The following is a 20,086-nucleotide window of genomic DNA, read 5'->3' as shown; positions in this document are numbered from 1 at the left end:
AATTCACATTATATACAAATACGATAAATCAATTATAATAAATATTGCTTTTATTGGCTTAAATTTTCATGAACACAACAATAATGTCAGACAGACTAAAACTTAATTTTCTAATGAATAAAATTCAAAACAATGAAGGACGGGTCTTGATTTAAACTTGCACATTATGACGTAAACCAAACATAATAATGATAAAGCAATCATTTTTGCAAAAGTCGCTCTTTCCAGTCATATTGTGCAAGTGCTAAATGTAACAGCTAATAAGAGGTACAATGACCTGCTATTCTAGGAGTCTAGTGCAAAGATCAATTGCAATAATTTCGATTTCATACATAAATATTATTATTAAAATATTACAAATTATACTTACATACACCACCACCCTATTTACATAATTATAAATGTATGTAATACTTATTATTATTAAGTACAATTTAATAAATTATGAGAATAATAATTGTGTTGTTATAAATTCTGGAAATGTTTATCATTGTATGACTTGTGAGTGTTTGATTTAGGAGTAATATAATTTAATGTAGGGATATCGACAGGTGTTTGTTTGCTTTTTACCGAGAATTTGTTTTGTGATGTTTTCTGTATGTTCGAATTAGTATGAACGTTAAAACTTATTGTGTTTAAACCATTTTGTGGTTTCGCACTGGGGCTGGAAATAAAGTCTGTCCATTCATCGTCCTCTGCAAAAACTGGTGTTATTTTAGAGTGTGACTGCTGTTGTTTGGGTTTACTCGATACAAACTCGCCCCATACGTCATCGTCAGACGATTGGTTAACCGTTGTCGTTTTTTGATTGTGTACTGGAGAGGATCCTTTGCTGAGACCGCTCACACTCAAGTCACTTTTGAGGGAATGTAATGTTTCGACAGGATTAAATCTTGACAAGTCCTGTAAGTCTATACCAGGACTAGGCCAGTTTATTTGCGAATAACTTTCTAAAAACAATGGTTGTAGTATTTGCCCAGTCGTTCGTTGATTTTGTGTGTTTGTTGCACTAAAACTTGCAGGGGTGGGCTGCAGAAGACTAGGCTGAATTTGAGGTCCTACAGACAACGAATTTTTGTATGGGAACTCCGTTGTATTTGAGATGAAGCCTACATTCGGAGTTAAAGCTTGGTCGCTTGGTCTTTGCAATGCTGCAGATGATATGTTGTCAGACTTATTATTATTATTTTTAGGAGATCCATTTTGAACGTCCGTGAAATCGTCGACAGTTTGGTTGGCAGTAAATCCGAAAGCTGTCTTGAAATCATTTGGTGCACTACTGGTGGGAAGTGCTGATTGAAAAGTATCAAAATCGTCATCAACAATATCATCATTTTTAACTATGACTGTGTCTGTGATGTCATCGGTTTTTTCATTGAGATCATTCAAATTTTCAGGCTTAATTATATTATCAGCGTCAATTTGAGGCAGGCTTGGTTCAGCAATTCCTTGTTTTTCCGTAGACTGTGATGAAATTGACACAAAGTCAGAAAAATCGTCGTAAGCTACTTTAACCTCACCTGGATCAGGCCAATTTAGTGTAGGCATAGAAGGTTCTACTTTGATAGGTTGTAGTAAGTTTGTTTGATAGGCAACATTTGCTATGGGTAAAGTTGTGGCTATTTCCATTTTATTTTCTTGTGGTATTTCGGATTGATTTATAGATACTGGTAGAGAGGTGTTTATCGTGCTCTTAAAATCTTGGAATTCCCAGTATTCGTTGGTATTGTCTGAGCCTGCCTCAGGAACGCTATTTGCGTTTTGTGTCGCGGAATTATCTGTTTGAGCGTTATTCTCGTCTAGAGCTGGCTGTGGCAAGAGGACGCCGGGACTGCGGTCGTAATGTATTGTTTTAGACCTAGGTATCTCGGAGTCAGTCGGTGTAAATATGTGAGTGTCGGGTAAGCTTATTTGTCGCATTGGTTGTACACCAATTGTATTCGAATAAATCTTATCCGACTTTGAAGATGTAGCAGCTTCAAATACATCTAAATCAGTCGGTCTCGGCGTAATGTTGGCACCGTCGTTTTCGGAGTTACAAGCTGAAACAGGGAAGACATACTTAAAATTTACATAGTTTTGAATTCATAAGTAACTTGTGATCCTTATCGTAACATAAACCCGACATTATCTAGAAAAAATCGTTCTTAAAATTGGTAAGGTATCAGTGCCAACGAGCAAATATTTTTGCGTGGCCCTAAAACATAACGCGTGCTATTTATTAAGGAAACATACACTGGACCTGCTGAGCTGTGAGATCGAACGCCACTCGTGATAAATTTTCAGATTCACAGAGGAACCTTTCAGTTTGTTTAATTTATTTAATTATTAAAAGCAAACAAATATCGTTAAATTAACACAAGGAAGTACATAATAGCTTTACAACATTATCTTTGCCTGTACCCTGTGTGAACTTCTGGGCAATCATTGGAGTTTTAGACCAGCGAATTGCGATTATTGCATGTCCATACACATATTTTAAATATAACCAATATAATTTCTTACCCGTTTTCCTTATTCAAGCAACTTACCATGTGACAGTAACTCAGATATCTTGAGGGTGGAATGGTTATGAGCCATTTGGTCTAGGGTAGCCATGAGGTGTTCAAGGTCAAGGAGTAGGGCTTCGGCATAGGTGACTATAGGGATAGGATGAAGCAGATAATATACAGGTGGATGTTATTGATCCAAGTGCAAGACATGCAAAAGAATTACCATGGTGAGTTATTGTTAGAAAGCTATTTGTTCAAGTATTCACAACGTTTTGGTTCAATAACAGTTACAGTAACAAAAAGATCATATTTCTGGCATTACAACTGGACTGTGCGTAACTTGCGTGTTGTTTTACTGAATTGCAGCATGTGCCAATTACACAATGTTAATTAAGGTTGATCCATTATGTCATCTTGTTAGTTAATGATGAAAACAGACTGATATGGACTTACATTCTTGACCATCTGAAGTGAAGGGATCTGACCAGGTTGTTTGTTTGTTGACTGTTTTATCAGCCACAACCTCACTGACAGATGCATTAGAAGGAGCAGAAGGTTGTTTCTGTGGTTGAAGAGGTGCATTGCTCAAGTTTGCAGCATATTTAGGCATGTGACTGCTCCATTTTGGTCCAAATAGCTAGAAAAACGTAGATGATAGAGACCATATAATTTCACTAGTTAATTTCAATTTGCTATTCTTAATAGCCATAATATTATATTATCCTATGCCATTACTAAGTAGTAAGATTATTCAATGCTAGAGAAATAAATTAGTATCACTACTTGGATTGACGACTTAAACAAATTGTCCTAAAGTCTAATGGAAGGTGATTAACCTTAGACTCAAGTCTTGTGTAAAGACGTGTTCTGGTGGGCAAGTTAAGGAATTAGGAAAGCTTTGTTATGACTCATTTTGATATACCTATTAGATACCTCAATGTGTCCCAGACTGTGTAAGACATCAAGGGCATCTCATAATAAAAACTGGTGGAGCTGGCAAGTTTAGCATAGAAGTTAAGATATTTTAAGAAGTATTTTTGCAAAAACTTACAATATTTCGGGAATCAATACATAAAGCCTTCAGAAGTGTTTTCTGTCCTAAAGAATTGTTCCAGTTGACAATATATGGTTGTCTTTCATCAGTTTGCATTAGGTGTCCCCATGTTTCACTCAGTAATGATTCTAGTTTACATTCTGTCTCTACATTAGTATTGGATATCTCTTCCTGAAACACAGAACTTAAGACTTTACTTATACTCTCCATGATTTGGTGTTCATTATCTGTAGATTGTAAATTTAGGAAGTGTAGTTGACATTCCTCTTCTGGTGCAACATTTGCTCCACTTTTCACAGCTGATGATTTGAAATCTTCAAAATCTTCAAAGTCACTGTCTAAATTACTTTCTTCATCTTTTATTTCCCTCACAGCTTGGTCAGTATCTGATATGGGAATAGTATTTTGGGGAGTTTCAACAGAGCGAAATTGATTTTCATCAAAGTTTGCTGTAAAATTTCCAAAATCGGACTCATTTGTCTCAGCATTCTCCCATGGATTTGAACTGTCTACCACAGTAGCAACATCAGTTTTAGTATTTACAAATTTAAAATCATCAAAATCTCCAAAATCATCATCTATATTGATATCATTTGTTACAGTACTAAGCTCCTGTGGTGGCTGTTTAAATTCATCTGTATGTTCTTCTGAGTCTTTGGATAAATCTCCTAACCGTGGTGGGTCAACAAATTGTATTGAAGACGCAGCATCCATATGCTCAGACAAAGCAATATCAACAGGGTTTGCATTTGATTCAAATTTCACAGTAACTTCACTAAACCTTTCCACAATCTCTTCTTCTAAATCAATTTGGGTTTCTTTACTTCCTTCAATAGGTTCATTAACATTTTCACAGGATGATACATTCGTACCTTGGCTACTGTTATTAGAACTACATGGAATGTTCAAATCTTTAAAGCTATCAGCATTCTGTTCACTAGTTTCATGTTCATCACCATTATCTTCAATAATAGTTACAATTTCCTCATCTAATTTCAAATTCAAATCTTCTATATTTGTATCTTCATCACATTTTAATTTATTTTCATTAATATCACTAGCTCCAAACACATCTTGGCTGGAATTACTTTGTTCAGTTTGCGTACTATTTCCATATTCTATAAATACTTCCTTGTGAACCTCATCGTCAACACTTTTTGTAATCTCATGCTCTTTGATCTCATGCGGTTTGTTGTTGGGTGAAGGTTGGTAATGGCTATAAGATGAGAAGTTGCCATAATTGTAATCATTATTTACATCATCATCGTCCTCTTCTTGTGATACTGAAATAATACAATAAATTAAAATTATACCACATTGGATAGTCCATGTATGGTTTTGATAACCAGTTTACATATAAATATGTGCCCATTGGACAGGAACAATAGCATATCAGAGAACAATGATTTCATTTTCATAAAATATGTGTTTATAATTGACAAATAACAGATTCCAACGTAATATTAATAAAATACTATAGTTTCTCTTGTTAAATATGTTACAAAAAAAAGTTTCGATGTCTTGTTGAAGATTTAACTTTGTAAAATCGTTCGAGGTAAGATACTCAAAATCGGAAGTAAAACTTACAGTTGTAGGATAAGTCGAAATCTTCAGTATCTTTGTCGTCCTCGCACTGCTCAGGTGGTGGAGGAGTGCTACAAACGAGTGGAGGAATCGACATTCTTAAAACAAGAAAGGTTTATCAAGGCTTCAGGGTAACTCTTTTACATTAGTATAAACACATTTCACGGAATTGATACACTGCCAACAATACTTTTTACATATTATAAAAAACTGATGGAATATGGAATTAGGACAGCTGTTTAGTTATTGGTAATTGACAAAAATTTGCTACGATGAAATGCAACTGATTAGGAAAGCTGACATCTGTCTGTCATAGTCATTAGCTGGCAACCATTTTAATTTTCGTTCGTAAATCTGGATTCTTGCCTTTCAGTTCATCCAGATGACATTGTCGTTTATTGACCATTCCGCGTCAGCGATCGAACTTTTCGAGTTTTGCTACTACTACTTTTCTCAAATTCATCTCTTACACAGAGACAGTCAATTAAAATAAGCCGTTACTAAAAGCTCTATAGCGGTAAGAATAATAATAAATAAAAAAGGTGTCTGAAGGTCCATGTTATAGAAGCATTCATCCGTAGGGCAGCTCGTTGCGAGCTGTTTGTGAGTAGCGACATAACGGAACCTGAATGCTCCAGGGGGTCAGTCTTTAAGGGGACTTCCAGCTCTTTCTAGCCTTAACTGGCTGGCTAGAGAAGGGTCGCTAGAGCTATATGCTCGGGGGTGGCAGTGTTTAATGGCGAAAGAAGTTGTAATAACGAGGAAACACACTCCAGGTCCGTGACCCGCAATGGTGAAATCGGTGTCGCACCTCTCTACACCCCTAGCCGCTCGTACTGGTGTTGCCCACCTGCTCTCAATCGTGAAGGTATCATAGGGGGCCCATCTAGTGCGCGGCGAGTGATCGCCTGATAATTTATTGACATCACCATTAGAAAGGCAGGTACCATAGTTTTCCGGATAATCTAAAGAACTGATCCACATAACAGGTCTCACATATATAATAGCTTAATTGTTCTTACACATATGCTAGCAATAGTTTTGTATATACTTTAGATTCTTCATGTGTGTTCTCCCTTAGGGCGGAGGTGAAGGATCCCTAATATATAACATTGTAGATTAAAGTTCTCACGTTGGTCCTGTGTCTCCGTTCGTTCGTTCACGCCTTTTAAAAGGACCGGGTCTCTTCTTATGAAGTTAACCTGTGAATGAAAAGAGATACAAATAAAAAGATATAAGAGCGATCATAAATCCGTTGTCCAAATCGTTTAATAAGTATGCGTACTTATGTTTTTTTTTCTTTATAATATAATTTATTAATGAGCTTATATCGCAGTAAACATTTATCGTATTACATGCTGTGTGAATAAATATTGTGAAGGTTTTATATACTGTACACAACTGCAGTCAACTGCTCTGCTCACTCTTGCGATAATCTGTAGTCGGCACCCGGGCACCCGGTTAGTTTCGTGTTGGTCAGACAAAAGTTGTAGCTTGTTGCAAATAAAATCTTACGTTTTATCCTTTTACATTAATAATAACGCCGAAAACTAAATGTAAATTTGAATTAAACAATTACAAAATATATTACTTTACACGATATCTGACTCAATTTGCTGCAGGTAAATAAATTTTATCTTATCGAACTTAAATAGGCCCGATAAATGGTGGATGTCAGTTTTAAAGTAAAATAGCTAATTTCATATCAATACGTATTGTAATGAGATGTCCAGCTAGCACTTTTAGCGCTCCTTTGTAGGTTTTTCCAATAGGATTGTAACTTAGTAGTCAGCATAAATTACTTTTGAGCGAAAGGACTGTCAATAACCTTTGACATGTGTCATTGCTTACGTGTCAGCTCGTACCTTCATTTTGTTAGAATACTTCCAAGTATTTTGTAGATTACAGTTAGTTTTCTGCTGGCGCTCTGCTTTAATAATTTGGTTTGAAGTGTGGTACGTATATATCCTAAGCTGTTATGGAAATATATTTCACTACTTGCCCTTATGTATTAGTTAATTAGTTTGAATTAAAGTAATTGATGAATTAAATGCATTGTAATATTGGTAGATTTTTCGTGATTTCTGATAAACATAGTTAAGTTATTTTCATAAATATTGAAGAAGAAATACGGAAACTTTATTTTTCAAAAATCGTAATCTTGTTAGTTGTTTTACTTCAGGAGGTAGGCGCGTGCGGCAGATCCGATGGAGCTGCAAGCACTGCTAGTACTGTGTGGGGTGGGAGTGGCCGGTCTCGCCATGCTGCTGCTCATGGGGCTGTTCTCAGCCTCAGGCACTAGCTATGAGGAAGCTATAGCTCAGCAGCGGCGAGCTACTACTGAACTACTTGCTCTTGCTGAAAGTAAAAACAAACCTAAGAAGAAAGAAAAGAAAGCTAATAAGAAGGTAATCAGAACAACTCATATTTATTTACTACCATTACATTTTCCCATAAGAATATGAAACATATGTTGTGTTAATTATGGTTATGAGCTTGAGACTGTGTATGCAAATATTATTTTGTTGGTTAAATTATTAAGTATTGACATGTTTATATATATATATTTTAATTTAAGCTCTAGTAAAGAAATATGTAGTCATTAGGTTACAAAGATTCCTTGCCCACATTAATGTATGTTACAAGAAATATACAATGTTTATGTTAACTTACAGACTAAGTGATATTAAACATGTTGTTTATATCTTAACATAATGGTTATTAAACATGTGGTATTTTAGTTAGCAAAGAAGGAAAAGAACAAGGAAAGTGCAGTGGGTATGACAGGCAGTGAGGTGGAGAGTGAGGCACCAGCCGAGAGTGGAGTAGAAGATGATGTGGTTCCCGCTACCAAGGGACATGTGGAGTTCTCTTCTTCTGTTGTAGTTGATGTGCCACGGGACACCCCACCAAATGTGAAGGTAAGATCTGAAGTGCAACTTAATTAAAGTGTAAATTATTTTATCCATACTCCAATAGATTGGAAAATTAAAAAAGGTAAACCACCCTAGTGTATCATTTTGTCTAATAATGAGTTATTAGACATTAAAAATAAAATATGGCTAAGAACAAAATGTTAATTATCAGCAAAGATAATGTTTTTTTTATGTGGTTGTATTAAAAGACCAAGCACCAAGATTGTTAACCTTTTATTGATACCTAAACCAATCAAGTACAAAAATTCTACTTGATTGAAAATGTCAACTTTGCATAGTTCTAGTACAACAGGCCTACACTCAATATTTATTCATAAATGTCAGTTGTACTACAATAAGTGCATAGGATATCTACTCATGTTAAAGATTCTATTGGCATCCTGTTCTATCTATTAATGACCCTATAACATTCGATCTTCAGCAGGTACCTATAACTTACGCAAATTGCATGATATCTTTCATAAGAAAATTAACATGATTGCCTTTATCAAGTTATATGTTATTATAGCTCAAAAAAAATGTTTTCATTGATAATATTAAAATAACAAAAACGTAATTATGTTTTTGGGAACAACTACTTACATTAGGTATGCTATAAAATGGTATATAAACAATATATGTTAGTTCAAAAGTATGTATTTTTGGATTTATTATGTATTTATTTAAATGTGCTACTATGTATTACTACTGTTGGTGTACTATAATGTATATACATAGTATAAATAAGCTGATGCATACATATGAACAATGGCACTAAGGACTTATATTTATGGTCATAGTTGTCATGATATGATGGTCATATACTCGGGGATATACACCGGTTTTGTATGATACTAATATCTATAAAATTTTACGAGTGTTGGGACAGTAAAAAGTTATTGCAGTCTCTCATTCTGCAATATTTTTGTAACTGTTAAAGATGGCAAAAGTATTTTTGCAAAGGACTAAAAATTTTAATGGGTCAAATCACAGGGTCATTGCTTGGGTTCATGATAAGTTTGGGACAACTTTAAAAGCAGAGCGATAATTGTTGTGGAGAGTAGAGTCTACTACAGGTAACACACTGTCTGTACAGATCCGCAAACGCGGCAAGGATCCTAAAGTAAAGCCGATACTGCTAAATAAAGAGGATCCGAGTTGCGTTAGTGATCCTAGTACGCTGCCAGAAAACTTGACAACTACTGTTGCCAACCACTTTGAGGAAATGCATCCCAAAGACGAGTTCGAATTGATGCATTCAACTCTCGTAGCGGAAAAAGTGAGTTTGCTGTACTTACGCACATACTAATATGTATATGTCGTCGTTGTTGTACGTTTTGTTGAGTGTCCATTAACTGTATATCGCTATGTGTCAGTCGTGGCTGAGTATAGTAGCTCATCAAAGATTGGTGTTTAGATTAATTAATGTTGAGATAAATAATTGTTAGACCATCCTTATTTAATGTTAAAGCGCACATCAAACTGTAGTACAGTCTAAATGTAAGCTTTGAAAGAAGTTGCTAGAATGCATGTGGTTCTCATCTGTTGCTTTACCTCCATTGTAAACTGTACTCTTACCTGTGATAATGTGTTCAACTCATTTTCATTATTGACATCATTAAGCACGTGGCGGAATTGTATTCATGTCAACAAAACCTTTTGTGTCTCCTTTATTTTATGTCGTGACTGCATTGTAACGTTATAACCAGTATCGATGCACGCGAGCATGTTAGCATGATTTAATACTTGGTAACATATGGTCGTAAGTCGTACGTGAGACTTGGTGACAGCATGTTACAATTGCCTAAGGTATTTGACCTTTGTAATAGCGCGATGTGTTTGTTATTAGGCTCCGGAGAAAGTGGAAGAAGTTTCGGAGAAGAAGGAGGCCAAGGTGGCGAAGGCATCGAAGCCTGCCAAGACTGTTGCCAAGGCTGCTGTAGCACCTGTTGAGGTCGTCAAGGAGGAAGTCACCAGGGAACGACACAACAGCGGAGAGTCTGCTAAGGAGCAGCGCAAAAGTAATACACTGACTTTTAAATTATGTAACAAATATCAAGTTGTAGAAAGACATTTATTGATGTTTTTTTATATCATAGGTAAGAAGGCTGAAAAGAAGCCCGTCGAGGAAGTGGCTGAAGTAGTACGTGAGGAGGTGGTGCCGCCGCTGAACGCGCCCCAGCCGAGTGAGCTGACGACCGACAAGCTGCTGAAGCAGGCGCTGGTGACCGCGCAGCCGCCTGCCGCCTCGCCGCCGCCCAAGAACAAGAAGAAGAAGCCCGAACCTAACGTGCTTTCGCTGATGGGTGAGTGTCCGATATACAATTCCATTTAATCACCTATAACATGTTGACCTTGCATAATAAAGAAGCCGTTCAGTTTTATTCATCATCGTTTTGTTTGATTTTTAACGATCATTTTCGACTATTGGGTATTCTTTCCTGGTTCACATCCCACCAGGTTTTACTGATATTTTTACGTGCAGTATCTGTCAAACTTTCACAAGTCATTTATGAGATAATTTAGGACTAATATTGAAAGCTTAGTAAATTATTTAAGGGCGAAAAAATTAATTAATCGGCTGAGGTTTCCTTTAAAAAAAAAACTTATACTTAGCCACAATATCCAATGATTCAATTGACTTAGGTGACATTATTCCTTATTGACCTGGTGGTCTGTGCAATACGTATTTATATGTGTTTGTTGTTAGCAGCGGGCGACAGCGGCGGCGTTAATGTTGGGGAGCTGGTGCGTGTTGTTCGCGAGGCCGCTCTGTCTCGCACTGAAATACAGATCCTCACCGACGCCTTGCTCAACAAGCACCACGACCCACTGCCCGAGCATTCTGAATGGACTGAGGTATGTTAATTACTTAATTAGTAGTTAATTTTGTCCGTGTTGATGTTAGGGTCACTGGCACACAATGGAGAAAGTACTATTACGCCTATTCAAGGAGAATGTTTTTGCTCAAAAAACACTTATTCATCACACGAGACTCCATATCTGAGTGCTCCCTACTTCTCAAATTTGGTGCTCCTGGCTGCCCCCACTGAGCCCTAATGCCGGCACTGTACTTTCTATTCCCGTTTGTAATTTATATCGGTTATCTACAACTTAAATGATTCCAGGTAGATGTAGTAATGTCTAAATTGTAACCCAGTTTTCACTATTACGTAATAATAATGTTCTCTTACATGCCATGTGTAAAAGCAACAAAGTAAGAGGTGTTCCAACAACATTGATTAAGAACTCGTGTCAAAGTCAGGGACGTCAGCGTGACTAGAGACTCGCACTGGTGACCCTTAGGCATGCGCTGATAAGCAAAGTTTATCGCCTCGAAACTGAGCTATTAAACAATACAATAAAGACCTAGCACGCTCTCGATAATATTTATCGAATTATGCAGAACAGTTTTTCAATGGTTTTTATATTTGACGTATTTTAGACCAATTAGGTACTTACACTCAAAAATGAATTCAACAACAAGGAAAGTATTGTTAGCACATAAACGCTTCAAATTTGTAACCGTCGTTATTTGTTGAGCTGTCAATGATATCATGGCGTAAATGTCGTATTTGTGACAGGGCCCCAACGACCCCATACAAAAGTTGAAGAAGCAGCTTGCCGACAAGGAGAAAGCTCTGGCCGATGAACTGGAAGCGTCGCAGGCGCTGCACGCGAAACTGAAGGAGCTCAGGTATTATAATAAATGCAGGTGTTTTGTGTACAGAGAGGCAAAATTAAGATTTGGGTTGAGACAAGGGTTTTTAATCTATATAGTTAATGATTACCTTTTTAAAGTCATGACTTCTTATTGCAAAATTCCCATCAAACGCCACAATCCGTTACAGCCTACCTGGAGAAACCAAACTTGGTATCTTCAGCTGACGTATATATATTTTTTTCGTTACATATTTATTTGTTCTAATTGATGATCAAGGTGGTTTTGGAGAGAAATTGGTTTACCTTTTTTGCACAAGTAATATTTTTCCGTGGCTTCTGAAATAAGTCTCCTTCCATACGTAAGATACGTTTGGTGTTGTGTCCCAGGGGCACGCTGAACGCGGAGCGCGGGCGCGCGGCGGCGGCGGCGCGCGCGGCCGAGCAGGCGGCGGCCGGCGCGCGCGCCGAGCTGCACACGCAGCAGGCGCGCCTGCAGCGTCTGCTCGACGACAACCACCAGCTGGCGCAGGAGAAACTCATGGTAAAACCTTCAATACCTTGTGTAATACAATCTGTTGCTATTTTTTCGTTTGTCTAAACATTTTGTGTTTGTCTATAGCTCCAATCGAAATTGAGTGCGGAAGGTGAAGTGCAAGCTCAGCGCGTGCAAATGGAGCTGCATATTCAGAGGCTGTCTGAGGTAAGAATCATTATTTATCATTGTGCACCATTTAATTCAGCTAACACATAAGACAAAAAGCGATGCGCGCGATGTGTATTAAATATGGAATTTTATGTTGTTTTAGACAGAAGCAGCGCTCCTGGCGCAGCTGGCAGCTCTGCAAGGCGAGCTGAACGCGCACGCGCTGGAGGTGGGCCCGCTGCGCATGGAGGCGGCCGCCGCGCGCGACTCCTGCGTCATGGCGCAGCAGCACGCCGCAGACCTGGCGCAGCAGCTGCAGGTGGGTAGCGACTGTACTGCACGCGAGCTGGATGGGAGCTAGAGGAGAGACGACTGCGCAAAGGAAATGGCCTTTTTTTTGTTGACGCGTGTCCTCATGGACAGCCGCTCCCTCGGGGTAGAGAACGGGTAGTGTCAGACTCGCACTGACTGAACCTCAGCCGCCGTGCTAAGTCATCCCCGTTTTTGTATCGGTGTATGGCCATGCGTTGCAACCCTTCATTCACCGACCGCAGGCTTCCACCTGTCTGGACCGGTGGGTCATTTTCTCGTGTTGTAGGTGTCGTAACCCACGGCGGGGGGCCACATTCAGTGCTATGGATGTGGCTCTTCGCCGTGGGTTCTTTAATCGGACGACGGGCACCCCTGTGCCGTCGCTCAGAACCCTATAAATGAATACGCCTGGTGGCCTGTTGCCGAGCCGGCGCGGTATTCGTATCATTGCTGGCGGCCATTTTGCAGATAAGGCTGTGGCCCCTTTGCCGCCCTTGCTAATCTGGCTTTCTGAGGTCTATAACTAGTGGCTTGGTATGTAATCAAGCCAGTATGCTGTGCTACAGCGCTGTATGATGGATTCACTACAAACAATTATTCATGTATATACCTGTGCTAAGACATTTGAGGACAGGATATAGTGTTTGCCTTGTTTCTTGGAAACAAGGTACTACCTGCTTGCGTGTGTATTTGATACTCAGCAAGCAAAATGCTTAAAATCATTATGTTCATTAGTATTAGAATTTTTCCTGTTTGTGTACAGGAGGCTAACCGCGCGTTGAGCGAACTCGAGCAGCAACGCCAGCTTGCCGTTCACAGCGAGCAGCGCGCGCAGCAAGAGCTGAGACAGCTGCAGGAGAGACTCAGCGGTACGAATACAGTTCAATACACTCTGAAATATCCGTAATGTTGGTAATGGCATAAGTTTAATCTTTGCGTCACTTTCTTAGGTATGGCAGACCTTCAAAATGAGGTTCAGAGATTGGCGGCCCATGCCCAGCAAGTCGAAAGTAAGGCCGATCAAGCTAAGGAAGAATCAGAAAAAGAAATTCAACAGGTAATCTATCATCACACATACAAAGTGATTTTCTGCAGTGTGCATATTCACTGAATGCTCTTATTTGACTCTCTTTATAGTTGTCAGGCGAAATTGCATCGCTGCGAGAACAGTTAATTACCCGTGAGACTGAACTTGCCGAAATCAAACAGATGAAAGCAGCAGCACCCACTCAGAATGGACTGCCCAACGCTAACGAGCAACTCAAGGTTAGTGTTACATAGATAAACTTTGTGAGGCTTTAATTGCTCCCTGTTTCCCACTTCACATAGTGTAAATATCTGAACACATTTTATCTGTGTCCTTATTTAAATTGAAACATATTTTGCTAAAAGCCTAAAACTCAATTTAAACCTCTTCTACTTCATTTTCTTGAAATTAACATTTTAGATTGTTTATTTTTCGAGACCATAACATACATTTAGTACTAGCGAACTCTAGAATTGTGTAATCTGCACAAGTGACTGAGTTTCTTATCGTCATATTATTCCGCTTGTAATGATGCCTGTCCAACGAAGCAAGGCAAGACTGCAGAGCAGGGAAACGAAAAATATTTACTAATAATGTTGACGAGCTGAGAATGATATCCTTTTGGTTAATATTTCTATGTTCGCTTCGCTTCAATTCGGCAGAAAGTCAATGTGTTACATTGTACATATTAAGGATCCTACCATTGGCCTAACAGTTTATAATGTGTTATTATCTTAACACCAGGCGGCGGAACTGGCCAAGATCGAGAGCATAGTGGAGTCCCTGCGCGACGAGCTGGCGGCGGCGCAGCGCGGCAGTCGCGAGCAACGCGAACAGATCGCGCGGCTGCAGGACCAGCTGCTGCAGTACCAGGAGAAGAATAATGTAAGGCCGATCAATGTGCACACTGCCCTCTAGTACTCATTCAAACTGCGGAGGCAACTGTAGAAAACATAAAAACTTGATTTGGCTTTGTTTCAATCACTCGTACGTTTTTTTCTTTAAAAGCATTGAGTTCAAATTTGCATCAATTTGTTTTCTTACAAAAACCAGTATCTGAATTGAATAGATATATAATTTTAAGTCATGTAATCTATACATAACAAATACTTTAACATGCATTAAAATAAACAGTGTGTTCCTACACACAAATGATTCAGACAAAGTTATAAAAGCAGTATGTTTTACATTAACTTACTAACCGCATTTGGTATTTTATTCGCATTTTTATTTTCTCTAACACTCTTAAACTAAAAATTATCTTAACAACTAATTAATAAGATCTGACTCGTCCCGCTTAGGAATTGCGAACTAAAAACTGGAAAGTAATGGAGGCGTTACAGTCTGCCGAAAAGTCCCTTCAGATGAAATCGGCAAGTGCGTTGCCGGCCCAAGACTCAGTGCGCGTAAGTGCCCGCTTTATCCTACAGTACATACACCGGAGACCTGAGTCACAAGCCACACTACCATGTACATACATATATCTTTGGCCGGCTTCGCTTTGTTGTATATTTTTTTGCTGTATAGTTTTCGGTAAACAACTTGTGATCTTGACAGCACTCGATTTTAAGGTCTCAAAATTGAGACCTAAGGAGTTTTAGTCACGTTCCTTAATTGCGTTATGTATTTCGATTTCGTCTGCGCTTCAATTTTGACTTAAGCGCTTCTGTCAAGTCGTTTATCGATATCTTTACTTGATTAGCATTTTAATAATTTGAATTAGATAACCTGTAATGAGACAATATATTTATATGATGTTTAAAAAATCCAAGTTAATACTTATGGCATGGACTTCATACAAAACTTCTCTTTACTTATTTATAACTGTATTTATTTATGTATGTACTACACCATTTATCACACACAAACGTTAGGTACATCTAATAGAATACTTTCAGGCGGAAGGACAACAAATGTTCCTATAACAGAACTAGTGAATGTCAAGCTTATTATTTACTATTTACATTTTGATATCTTTATCACAGACTTGAATGTTTAAATTATTAGTTCAATACTTATAAAAATACAGACATAGTAGTGCATGCTGAGGTAGATTAAAATAGAAGTCGCTGTAAAAAGTCATAGAGTAGCTATTGCAGTTTAGCCATTTAGATATTAAAATGTTAACAATATATAAATTTAAAGCAATTTTTAATATAATCATTATTTATAATTGAAAACGTAAACACACTAATACAAATACAAGATTTGTATGTTGTGACATATTTTATAAAATGTACTACTATGCCACTTACCTTAAAACTGCGAAACTTCTTGTACTTGTAGTATTATAACACTACTGTAAATGTTTGCACGCCTGCTTCTATCATAGTTTAGAGTATAACGTGTTGCGTAGTCGGTATCGTGACGGAGCTGCTGTTGTTTGTGCGTAGGAGGCCATAGCGAAGGCTACGGAGGCGCAGTACCTGGAGGTGGCGCGAGTGCTGCGCGCGGCGTGGGCCGGGCCCGCGCCGGCCGCCGCGCCCGCCGGCCCGCCCGGCCCGCACTGGCTGCGCGCCTACGCCGACAGCCTGCGGGAACACCTCGCCAGCCCCGCGCCGCCCGCGCAGCCCGCGCCGCCCGCGCCCGCCTCAGCGGCCGACGACGAGCGGCTGAAGGACCTCATCCAGCAGAACGAATACTCACAAGCACTTGTCGATAAATACAAGAGGATTATAGATGACACCGTAAGCTCTTTCACTCATATTCTCAGATTTCATATTAAAATTCTAAAAAAAAAACATTCATTTATTTATTTAGGTTTACCAAAAGTTCTGGGTACAGTAAAGACATACACACACAGTCGCCCATTACTAGTTAACCAGCATTCACAAAATAAGTGTTGAGTGCTAGAAATAATATAAAACTACATTAGTTCTATGTAGAATCATATTTCGATGATGCATCCTCTACGTAAAGTTGCGTATTATATCATTATATTGTCGTGGACAGGAGGGAGTGTTGAGCCGCCTACAACAGAACGTGACGCTCGAGGAGCAGCGGTGGGCGCAGCAGCTGGCCGACAAGCAGCGCGAGCTCGACGACCTCAGGCAGCGCACCGTACTGCAGGTACCCCTAGTCAATATTATAGTACTTGATACTTATCAAAGAAACCTATCTAACAAAGACGGAAAAATATATGGTCAAAAATATCAACAGCTGCTGTAGGTGGATTAATAAAAAGACTTATTATGAAGATTATTCATTATCTTAAAGTTACTTGTGTTATTAGCTTAATACATTATATTCCATATTTACTATTTTCACGTAGGAACCTCTGGCGTTTGCATACTCCTGCATAGAAAAGTCATTGCCCACGATCGTAGAGGAGGTACAGATACAGTGATCGTTGTGTTCGCACCGTGTGCTTTTGTGTTCCTATGTCGCGGTACTCAGATGTTATGTGGTTATTTCTATTGTTTGTATACCCATCCGGAACTATCCGATCTCCGTGATTGTTCGATACTGACTTTTTTACGTAATAATAATATTAAAGTGCATATAATTTAGCATGACTTATTTGAATAAGAATTACAAATATATGTTTATTTTCCCTGTAATTGTAAAACAATTTTAACTTTCCTGTTTTTCATCCATTTGGATAAGGATTTTACAATGTTTTAAATTAGTTTTTTCACACTACTCTTATTATGATTGTCAAAAAATGCAGCAGCATTCTTGGTGATGGTTTTCATTAATATTTATTTATATATTAATAAAAAAACTGTCTTTACAGATGCAAAAGAAAATAGATTCATTACAGGAAGAACTACATCAGGCGAAAGGTTCCAATCACAATCACACTTTCGCTGATGCGGAACGAATTGCCGAGGTGAGTGTGAGAACCTTGTTTTTATGACATTTTGTAAGTATGCAAACGACAGGCAAAAGTACATATTGAGGTATTGAACTTAGTCGAGTGCAAAATTGTAGTTAGCATGGTGTTTATTTGAATATTGGAACTTCTTTCTAATCTCTCGTCTTCAGGGTTTAAGATGTTCTAGACAGTTACTACTCTACTCCTTTAGGCTACAATGCTGAGTATGGGAGTGAATGTTCTGACACTAGTGTTAATCATTTACAGGAAAGACTCATTGCCGGTTTGTCCGAAAAACACAACGTAGATGTTAGCAATGGACCGTTACAGGTAAATAGCAAATGTTCAGTAAAATAACTTATGTAGTGATAAGAATTTTGATCTTATCTAAGCTTATGGATTTTATAATTAGATAAATAAAAACAAAACTAATCTTTTAATAACACAAATATGTACAGGATATTAAATATCGATCCAAATACAAACATGTGTCTAATCTTTTTGTCTTATCAAAACTATTTTAATCGAAATGATTTAATTCGACATAATCTATAAAGCTCAGTGTACCCTTAAGAATAATGAACTAATCCATAATTGTGCAGTGAATGCCATTACAGATGGGGCTCGAAGAAAAATAACAACAGGCAAGTGTATGCGAGAAGTATCGAGGTGTCATTCCTGGAGAGCGGGGCGCGACCGCGCGGCCCCGCGCCGCTCAGGTGTATGTTACTATTAAATCGATATTGGTAATATGATTATAAGAGACTCGCAAACTAACGCTCAGAATGTAATGTTCCAAATTTATCATACTCGACATACAATCGCAGTAATCGTCCAAACAAATTATTTTTAACTCGAAAATTGCCATTAAGTAATGTTGATGTTTCCGTTCTATTAGTACCTACTTTACAAAATAAGTGTACTTCCCAATAAATTAAATGCTGTAAAACCTTCATGAGACTTTCGTAAAGAACGAAAGTGGTATCTAGGCAGCGAAGTAGTTGGCAGCACTCTAGACATATTAATGCACAGGATTACCTTTCGCCGACTATTCCCAGCTAAATAACTGACTGAAAAGTGGCAGCATACAACACAATATAAACAAAATTAACATATGTTCGTTTAATGGTATGTATTGTATACTAACGCCACTTGTATACTATATTTTACGTCCGTATAATTAGTATTAGCGGAGAAAATACGCTTGAATTTATTTCATTCGGTGTGACGTGAATTAATTCAGTAGCGTTATGCTGCTTATCGTAGGGAAGATTTCAATTTTATTCATTAATTTAATTGAAAACTATGCCATAACACTTATTTTGAATCACGAATCTTATGTTAAGCTTGTCGACTGTTGGCAAGTTAGCACAAAATTCCTTTAAAGTTGTATTAGTGATTTTGGGACTGTATAGGCAATACGATAATTTTATAGTACTAGTGTAACTGCTTGGTCTATGTATCATATTCAATCATGAATACAAAAAGTTTATTTATTTGCCCGATCAAAAGATATTTTAAAAGTTTGATTGTGATGTTTAAAATAAAATCAATTTCTATGTGGCAAATGAGCAATATTGATGATCTTGATGAATATTTATGTATGTTTTAAACCTAGTTAGCTTATAAAAAACGATTTTATATTACGGAAATAAACAAAGAAAATTGTGACGTGCGATTGTATAATTGAAATTCCCATATTCCTAATTTTGGTATTCCCACATTTTTAATTTGCCGAATTATCAATTTTCTATTCTTAATAATTTTAAGGAATGTTATTTACTCTTTAGAATTATATCATTATTTATAAATATTTTTTTTTTATCTAGCGCATAATCATTTTTGTCAGTGCCTTAGGGTAAGATTTGAATTTAAAATGCTGACTGTTTTATTTCTAGTAATAAATAAATCAAATGCTTGTTAACGGTAAGATCTATAATTGAAGTTATTTTTACGTTATTTTTATCAATTTCAATAGTGCTCGACGAGTGTAGTGAATCACTGTGTCAAATGTTCTGAGTATACAGTAGAACGCCCGTGTCTGCGACTCTTTGGAACGTTTCTGTATGAATGAAACCCAATATTTGAGACTTTTATGTTAATTTTAAAACAATAACTTATAAATTGTGCTGTGTTGACTTGAATTGTATGTTTCGACAAATATTGACTTGAATGTGCTAGATGCTGAGAATCTTAGACCAGTGTTCAAAACAAAGGGTAAATGAAATCGCAGCAATCGAGTCCGCGGATACGGGGTCACACTTTTAGTAGTAGAAATAATATTATGAAATCTAATTGTATAATACGTAAGCCACTTTGTATGATAATAGAAAGACATCAAATAAACTATTTCCTAATTTATTTGTGACTTTTATTTACAATTTATAGTCTTCAGGATGGTTTTACTAAGCTTTGTTACTTTTTCATTACTCCGTTCATCCTTAACTAATACTTTACCATAATAATTGTAAATAGATCATGCCCTAGTTGTCAGTAGTTATGTACCAGTTTTCGTGGAAGAGTTAAGAAATAAAACCATTCTCGAAAATCGTCTATTTAATCTTGTATTTATGAAAAAT

General features: G+C 37.6%; 2 protein-coding genes across 12 annotated transcripts; one reads left to right on the top strand and one right to left on the bottom strand.

Annotated features, from left to right (window-relative positions):
* Window positions 1-390: 390 nt before the first annotated feature.
* On the bottom strand, window positions 391-5,467 carry LOC113504835. 2 transcript variants are annotated; one of them, XM_026887303.1, is made up of 5 exons: window positions 5,134-5,467; window positions 3,544-4,829; window positions 2,946-3,129; window positions 2,532-2,639; window positions 391-2,042 (listed from the first exon to the last, which is right to left on the bottom strand). In XM_026887303.1, exons 1-5 carry the CDS (start codon window positions 5,225-5,227, stop codon window positions 466-468), a joined length of 3,249 nt encoding a protein of 1,082 aa, XP_026743104.1. In that variant the 5' UTR covers window positions 5,228-5,467; the 3' UTR covers window positions 391-465. The 2 variants fall into 2 exon arrangements, with proteins under 2 accessions (XP_026743104.1, XP_026743105.1); XM_026887304.1 differs by lacking the exon at window positions 2,532-2,639 and having other exon boundaries at window positions 5,134-5,466.
* A 1,088-nt stretch (window positions 5,468-6,555) lies between these two features.
* On the top strand, window positions 6,556-19,868 carry LOC113504836 (ribosome-binding protein 1-like). 10 transcript variants are annotated; one of them, XM_026887309.1, is made up of 22 exons: window positions 6,556-6,752; window positions 7,313-7,538; window positions 7,872-8,051; window positions 9,142-9,324; window positions 9,895-10,066; window positions 10,145-10,351; window positions 10,759-10,904; window positions 11,630-11,742; window positions 12,096-12,249; window positions 12,328-12,408; window positions 12,515-12,670; window positions 13,427-13,532; window positions 13,614-13,720; window positions 13,801-13,929; window positions 14,435-14,575; window positions 14,992-15,096; window positions 16,084-16,377; window positions 16,643-16,759; window positions 16,962-17,021; window positions 17,427-17,522; window positions 17,775-17,837; window positions 18,125-19,868. In XM_026887309.1, the coding sequence occupies exons 2-22, from the start codon at window positions 7,338-7,340 to the stop codon at window positions 18,143-18,145; spliced, it is 2,832 nt and encodes a 943-aa protein (XP_026743110.1). In that variant the 5' UTR covers window positions 6,556-6,752; window positions 7,313-7,337; the 3' UTR covers window positions 18,146-19,868. The 10 variants fall into 10 exon arrangements, with proteins under 10 accessions (XP_026743110.1, XP_026743106.1, XP_026743111.1 ...); XM_026887305.1 differs by having other exon boundaries at window positions 10,756-10,904; XM_026887310.1 differs by having other exon boundaries at window positions 10,756-10,904; window positions 18,110-19,868.
* The last annotated feature ends 218 nt before the right edge of the window (window positions 19,869-20,086 follow it).

Source organism: Trichoplusia ni, chromosome 23 (genome assembly GCF_003590095.1).
Source record: "Trichoplusia ni isolate ovarian cell line Hi5 chromosome 23, tn1, whole genome shotgun sequence".
In the NCBI taxonomy this organism is placed as follows: Eukaryota; Metazoa; Arthropoda; class Insecta; order Lepidoptera; family Noctuidae; genus Trichoplusia; species Trichoplusia ni.
The sequence above is the reverse complement of the archived record's forward strand: the minus strand, read 5'-3'. Positions and strand labels throughout refer to the sequence as shown.

Coding starts and splice junctions, on each gene's coding strand:
- LOC113504835 (XM_026887303.1), bottom strand. CDS start 5,227: ATGTCGATTCCTCCACTCGTTTGTAGCACTCCTCCACCACCTGAGCAG. Junction 2,640..2,945: donor CACTTCAGATGGTCAAGAAT/GTAAGTCCATAT, acceptor CTATCCCTATAG/TCACCTATGCCGAAGCCCTA. Junction 2,043..2,531: donor ATCTGAGTTACTGTCACATG/GTAAGTTGCTTG, acceptor TCCCTGTTTCAG/CTTGTAACTCCGAAAACGAC.
- LOC113504836 (XM_026887305.1), top strand. CDS start 7,338: ATGGAGCTGCAAGCACTGCTAGTACTGTGTGGGGTGGGAGTGGCCGGT. Junction 8,052..9,141: donor ACACCCCACCAAATGTGAAG/GTAAGATCTGAA, acceptor CTGTCTGTACAG/ATCCGCAAACGCGGCAAGGA. Junction 10,067..10,144: donor TGCTAAGGAGCAGCGCAAAA/GTAATACACTGA, acceptor TTTATATCATAG/GTAAGAAGGCTGAAAAGAAG.